Source organism: Oncorhynchus mykiss, chromosome 16, assembly GCF_057628025.1.
Source record: "Oncorhynchus mykiss isolate SJ-2025 chromosome 16, ASM5762802v1, whole genome shotgun sequence".
In the NCBI taxonomy this organism is placed as follows: domain Eukaryota; kingdom Metazoa; phylum Chordata; class Actinopteri; order Salmoniformes; family Salmonidae; genus Oncorhynchus; species Oncorhynchus mykiss.
Window position 1 is genome coordinate 55,247,704 of NC_143037.1, and position 7,017 is coordinate 55,254,720.

Sequence of the window (7,017 nt, forward strand, 5' to 3'; positions counted from 1 at the left end):
AGTGGTCATCCTTCCCTGTAAAAATGCCCTACTTTGTTCCCTATTTTTCCCAACATTAGCTACACCATTCTTGCTTAGTGAAATTCAAGTAATGAACATTTCTCAATACAGTTGAAAGTAGGGGTTTTAAGGTGAGCTAAACGTTTTACAAATTGATAGGATTTTTAATAAAAGGGTATGTTTTGTATTTCGTTGACAGTTGTGAATTTGGACGGTAATGTATAAAGTATGATGCTCTCAGGCTTCCGTACTCTTACGACGAGTCCCGGAAGTGCTAAACATGAATTGTAAACAAACTCATGAGCCAGATCTTATTTAGTTTAAAAAAAGAGAACGTACTGCCGTATAGGACGTGGTTTGCGTATCATTGGATGCACCCTGTAGAATGTGAGTAACTTGTTATGTTCCTTATATTCTGGTTGCTTGACATTTAATCACTGTTGTGTTTAACTCCAAATCAATGAGAACGCTATTAGCATTAACCGCTGACTTTTGTAGACTACCTAACGTTAAAGTTAGCTAACTAGCTAAATAGTCGGCTAACCTAACTAGCAGTCATATTCAGCTAGCATAACAGTTGCTAGTTAACCAGTTACTTATCCGATATAATTAGCTAGCTAGCTTACGTCAAACCTGGCCAGTACAGTAGGCTCTCTCTAGCTAGTCGAAATCAAACCCTATCAGCTGTTGCTGTTATTCAGGATGCCAGATCTACCAGCTAGCTAGCATGACAGCTACGGCATTAGACACCACGCTAATACAACTGGTCAGTAGATATCTTTGGTTGTCCTTATCACATTGTAGATAATTAGCTAACCCATGTAGAGTTGCAATTGCGTGCTGTGCCACGTATATCAACTGACTAAACGGACTGTGTAACAACTAGCTAATCCTAACCATATTTTTGTAGCTGGCTACTGTACCAATCCGTGTCAGTGAAATGTGGAAGTAACTAAGTTGTCACGCATAGCTCATCTAAGCAACATTCAAACTCTCTTCATCTCTATTCTTTCCCTCTTCTTTCTGAAACACAGGATTCCACCTGTGTGGAAGTAACCCAACTACATTTGCCAGTGAGTGACGGACAGAGATCTACTTGCATCTGTAGAGATCTGTGTCTGTAGGCAGGGCAGCCATGTCTAGGAAGCAGACAGGAAAGCCACTGCGTGGCAGCAACAGAAAGTGTGATGCGGAGCGAAAGCGGGATGACCGGGTCACACGCAGGGCAATCGCCAAGGACCGCAAGAACCGGCCCCAGGACGGGGACGAGGGAGAGGAGTTTGTCAGCTTCTCCAACCAGCTCCAAGCGCTGGGGCTCAAACTGAGAGAGGTGCCTGGAGATGGGTAAGATTCAGAGAGAGAAGGTCTGACTACATTGCAGACACCTGGCGGACCTATAAACGCCTGAATAGGTATTTAGTATATCAGCTAACCACATACAGTGGGGCAAAAAGTATTTAGTCAGCCACCAATTGTGCAAGTTCTCCCACTTAAAAAGATGAGAGGCCTGTAATTTTCATCATAGGTACACAAAAAAAATCCAGAAAATCACATTGTAGGATTTGTAATACATTTATTTGCATATTATGGTGGAAAATAAGTATTTGGTCAATAACAAAAGTTTATCTCAATGCTTTGTTATATACCCTTTGTTGGCAATGACAGAGGTCAAACGTTTTCTGTAAGTCTTCACAAGGTTCACACACTGCTGGTATTTTGGCCCATTCCTCCATGCAGATCTCCTCTAGAGCAGTGATGTTTTGGGGCTGTTGCTTGGCAACACGGACTTTCAACTCCCTCCAAAGATTTTCTTTGGGGTTGAGATCTGGAGACTTGCTAGGCCACTCCAGGACCTTGAAATGCTTCTTACGAAGCCATTCCTTCGTTGGCCAGGCGGTGTGTTTGGGATCATTGTCATGCTGAAAGACCCAGCCACGTTTCATCTTCAATGCCCTTGCTGATGGAAGGAGGTTTTCACTCAAAATCTCACGATACATGGCCCCATTCATTCTTTCCTTTACACGGATCAGTCGTCCTGGTCCCTTTGCAGAAAAACAGCCCCAAAGCATGATGTTTCCACCCCCATGCTTCACAGTAGGTATGGTGTTCTTTGGATGCAACTCAGCATTCTTTGTCCTCCAAACACGACGAGTTGAGTTTTTACCAAAAAAGTTATATTTTGGTTTCATCTGACCATATGACATTCTCCCAATCTTCTTCTGGATCATCCAAATGCTCTCTAGCAAACTTCAGAAGGGCCTGGACATGTACTGGCTTGAGCAGGGGGACACGTCTGGCACTGCAGGATTTGAGTACCTGGCAGCGTAGTGTGTTACTGATGGTAGGCTTTGTTACTTTGGTCCCAGCTCTCTGCAGGTCATTCACTAGGTCCCCCCGTGTGGTTCTGGGATTTTTGCTCACCGGTCTTGTGATCATTTTGACCCCACGGGGTGAGATCTTGCGTGGAGCCCCAGATCGAGGGAGATTATCAGTGGTCTTGTATGTCTTCCATTTCCTAATAATTGCTCCCACAGTTGATTTCTTCAAACCAAGCTGCCTACCTATTGCAGATTCAGTCTTCCCAGCCTGGTGCAGGTCTACAATTTTGTTTCTGGTGTCTGTTGACAGCTCTTTGGTCTTGGCCATAGTGGAGTTTGGAGTGTGACTGTTTGAGGTTGTGGACAGGTGTCTTTTATACTGATAACAAGTTCAAACAGGTGCCATTAATACAGGTAACGAGTGGAGGACAGAGGAGCCTCTTAAAGAAGACGTTACAGGTCTGTGAGAGCCAGAAATCTTGCTTGTTTGTAGGTGACCAAATACTTATTTTCCACCATAATTTGCAAATAAATCCATTAAAAATCCTACAATGTGATTTTCTGGATTTTTTTTTCTCATTTTGTCTGTCATAATTGAAGTGCACATATGATGAAAATTACAGGCCTCTCTCATCTTTTTAAGTGGGAGAACTTGCACAATTGGTGGCTGACTAAATACTTTTTTGCCCTACTGTATTATATAATCTAGCAATCTGATGACAGACTGTGTAATCTATGACATGGCACACAATCATTGGTTGATGCAATGCAACATCTAAAATGTAGTCAGCCTGGAATGCAACCAAAGTGCTCTTATAAATGGCTGTTACAACGTTGACTAATACTGTGTGTCCATCCTATAGTAACTGCCTGTTCCGGGCTCTGGGTGACCAATTGGAGGGACACTCTCGAGGACACCTGCGCCTGCGCCAGGAGACTGTGCAGTACATGATGGCACACCGGCAGGACTTTGAGCCCTTTGTGGAGGATGATGTGCCCTTCGCCCAGCATTGTAAGATGGAAATAGCATTTGGTTTCTATGTGAAAATGTTGTGGGATGCCCAAGTTTTTGATGGTATGCCAGTCATCCTGGCGAGTGTGTCTTTAAAGATCGTGTCACTAATATTTCTCTCTGTTGTTTTCTTCCTCTCAGTGTCAAACCTCTCCCAGCCTGGTACGTTTGCTGGCAATGATGCCATCGTGGCGTTCGCCCGTAGTCAACAGCTCAAGGTGGTCATTCATCAGCTCAACACCCCACTGTGGGAGGTAGGAAGCTCAGTGACACCCTATTGCCCATATAGTTTACTACTTTTGTCAAGAGACGCATAGCTGTATAAAAGCTAAAGTAGTGCACAATAGGGGAAATTCACACTTATTTTATCTATCTGTTTTTAAAGGAGATTGGAATCCCCAAAAATGTTTTACATTTTTATTTAATGAGAAAGAATGGGAAAGTGGATGGGGATGTAGTAAAAAAAAACAAAAAAACGGCATAGTTTATAAAGTTGGGGAGTAGAGGCATGAATCCCTGTCGCCAGGTGGTATATGTGGTCCTACCACTAGACCACGTTGTAGCACACTGTACTGTATTTTAAGCCAAAGTCCTCTTCTAATGTAACAGACCGTATGAAATACCACTATTGATAAGCCCTACTCATTATGTTTCCTCAATTCAGATAAATGGCTCTGAGAAGCTGGTTGGCCGAGAGCTACACATTGCCTATCGCTATGGAGACCATTACGACAGTGTACGACCAATCGGTGACAACTCTGAGAGCCCTGCTCAGCTGCGTTTAGAGGTACGGGAAAAAAGCGGTTAATTTAAAAACACACTCCCAAATATTTCAATATTTCATTGGATTAGTCTTATTCATAAAATGTTCCTTATTCCCCCCACACCTCTCTTGTGTCGTTTCAGAATCTTCATAATTCGAGTGGGCAGCGTGAGTTTGGTGACGGCCAGAGGGACAGACGGAAAGCCCCCTCGCCCACCCCCTCCGAGGAAGACAATGTGATCCTAAGTTCCCTGAAGAACAGGGGCCCAAACTGTGAGTGGCCCCTCTGTCTTCTCCCCCAGTGTAGTGTGATTATCAGTGTCTACAGGCTGTTTTGGGCAGGTTTTAGGTCCTTTTCTAACCCCAACTCATATAAAACTTTCATTCATCTGCAGTCTACACCTACCGTGTATAATAAACATTGCTAGTAAATACAACTCATGTTTATTGACTATTTAGGGGATTTACATCTTTTAGAGGGAGCTACCATCCAAAAACCATTTGATAATGATCAACAGGAGCATCTGATGCAGTATATTCACTGCAACTGACCCCATGTGTATTGTGTGCCATGTCTCTCAGGTGAAGAGGAGAATCTATTTCAGTTGAGTGCCGCCACCATCAACGCTGAGTGGCTGGTGGATTCTGAGCTAGCTGTCCAAGTGTGTCACGGCCAGTGTGCCTCTGGTTCATGCTCAGCGTGTAGACAGGCAGCGACAGAGTGCAGTGAGCACAAAGCACCACCAGATGGAGGCAACATACACACATCCAAGGTAAATTGTAATTGTTAAATAAATCTTTTTAAGGTGTTTTAACACATTTTATTCAGAAAGTAAGGAACCACTACACCATGACTCTCCACTCAAATTCCAATTCTGAATAAGTATTCTGAGTCTGTGACTTTCAATTCAAGTTCCAAATTAAATTGACCTGCATTTCTCTATTCAATTGAGAAGGGACTTAAGTCTCTCCTTTTCATCTTGACTCCTGTTTTTTACACCTCTCAGGCTTCAAACAAGCAGAGGAAAGAGCAGCAGCGCTTGGAAAAGAAAAAGCGACAGGAGGAAAGACATCGACAGAAGGTTCTTCAAAGCAAAGGAACACCTGACCAAAACCAGAACCTCTCGGAGCCTGTCACTCTAGTGCCAGCTCTAAATACACTTAGTATATAGACCGACAGAGCATGGCCAAATAAAGCTATACCGGGTGGCTGATTACAATGTTTTGCTCACAGAATCAATTTCAATCTCAATCACATTGGATGACTTATATAAACCGTTTAGTTTCTTTGCAAATGTATGGTGCCTGCGATAGGTTGTGTGTGAATGTGTTCGGGGTTGTGGTTGATTATGAGGGTGTTTGATAGTGACCCAAGATGGTGTACATAGTTTCCTCTTTTAGAGACACACTGTCTAGACTCTTTATATGCTGGTGAATGAGGGCTGCTTTTCACTATGACCATGCAGTACATCTCGGGCTCTTCTTTGCTTTTGTTTTGAGTTGAATTTCTCTGATTCCAGCCAAAGAAGAAAGGAATGGGAAGAGACATCATTGTAAACAGAATGAAATGTTTTGTGAACGATACTGAAATGATGTAGTTGATACAGTATGTGAATAATTGATATTTTATCTGGTTAATGGCAGTTACAGTATTATTAATCAAGCTTAAAGAAATTATTCAGTTGGGAGATTTGCTGATGAATGATTGTGATGCACTCTGTCTGGTATGATATGTAATGAGGCAATAAATGAAAAAATGTACAGTATTTGATTTATTCATATTTTTGATATATTTTGTCTTAAATGGTTGTGGTGTTTGTTTTTGATTTGATTAAAGATGCACTATGCAGAAATCAATTCCACCATTTCCCTTTTGCAAAAATTCTAATAGTTTGCGTAATTTCAGTTTAATGTAGAGAAGTATAGTGTAGCGAATCATTGTACCATCTAAACCGCTATGAAATATCTTTTCCATAACCAAACATATTGTATTTTCAAGCTGTTTGAAGCTGCTGTACAAAACTGAAGTATGCAAAAACTAAACTTCAGACCGTGAAGCATATAAATAGTGCACATAGAACAGATGTAGTGCTTCTTTGACTTGCTTTCAATGAGAATGACAGCTCTAAAACTTAAAATTCGCTGTGAATTTGCTTGTGTCGCACAAAAAGTTACATATCACTGAATCAATAGATGTCCTCAATAGATTATACAAGATTGTGTATATTGTTGTTGACTGCACTGTAATTTTATCTGATATTTTGGGCAACATTTGGCCAATACTCATTGCAAGTATGTTTTTAAAACTGATTGATCATTTCACAATGGATAATGTAGATAGGAGCAGTATCAATGTTCAGGATGCTGACTGACTCCTCCCCTTTTCTATGTAGTGTGATGTCACAACATGGGTACATATATTATGACATAGTATGACATCATCAGTGGTCGACACTGCAAACAAAAAACACAGTTGCATTTATAAAATCTCCATTATGGATTATTATGAATTGAGGTTAATACACTCCAATTATTTTCTGAATCTGGAAGGTGGCGAGTACCTCTTCATGATGGACAGATGTTAAGATTAGTGGCATGTAGGCCTTGAGAGCAACGTGTGTGAGAAGCATAAATGTATCAAAAGTTTTAGGCTCTGAGGTGAATAGGAGGCTAGAGGACAAACAGTATTTTGTTAGGCTATAGGCCTTCATTATTGTCATGCATTTTCACTTGCATAAATCAAATGATCTTTAAACAAATGTATACTGGCTTGCCAGTCTGCAATTGACCAGCTAGCAAATTATTAAAACAACTTAATAGATAGAACACATGTCATCGTGAAATACATCAATTCTATGTAAGCAACTAAGGGCAGTTTAGTCAGTTTCTCATTATCATGATACTGTACATACAGGAGTGGTAAG

The 7,017-nt window shown here is 41.3% G+C and overlaps 1 protein-coding gene across 1 annotated transcript; it reads left to right on the forward strand.

The window, feature by feature from the left end:
* LOC110492249 (OTU domain-containing protein 3) lies at positions 1 to 5,859 on the forward strand. The gene is made up of 8 exons (XM_021566396.3): positions 1 to 387; positions 1,035 to 1,344; positions 3,182 to 3,330; positions 3,472 to 3,584; positions 3,995 to 4,117; positions 4,237 to 4,366; positions 4,676 to 4,866; positions 5,101 to 5,859. Exons 2-8 carry the CDS (start codon positions 1,136 to 1,138, stop codon positions 5,263 to 5,265), a joined length of 1,080 nt encoding a protein of 359 aa, XP_021422071.1. The 5' UTR covers positions 1 to 387; positions 1,035 to 1,135; the 3' UTR covers positions 5,266 to 5,859.
* Positions 5,860 to 7,017: the final 1,158 nt, after the last annotated feature.

Excerpts from the sequence above, each read along its gene's own strand:
- LOC110492249 (XM_021566396.3), top strand. The coding sequence starts at position 1,136 with ATGTCTAGGAAGCAGACAGGAAAGCCACTGCGTGGCAGCAACAGAAAG. Across the intron at positions 1,345-3,181 it reads AGAGAGGTGCCTGGAGATGG|TAACTGCCTGTTCCGGGCTC; the intron begins GTAAGATTCAGA and ends TCCATCCTATAG. Across the intron at positions 3,585-3,994 it reads TCAACACCCCACTGTGGGAG|ATAAATGGCTCTGAGAAGCT; the intron begins GTAGGAAGCTCA and ends TCCTCAATTCAG.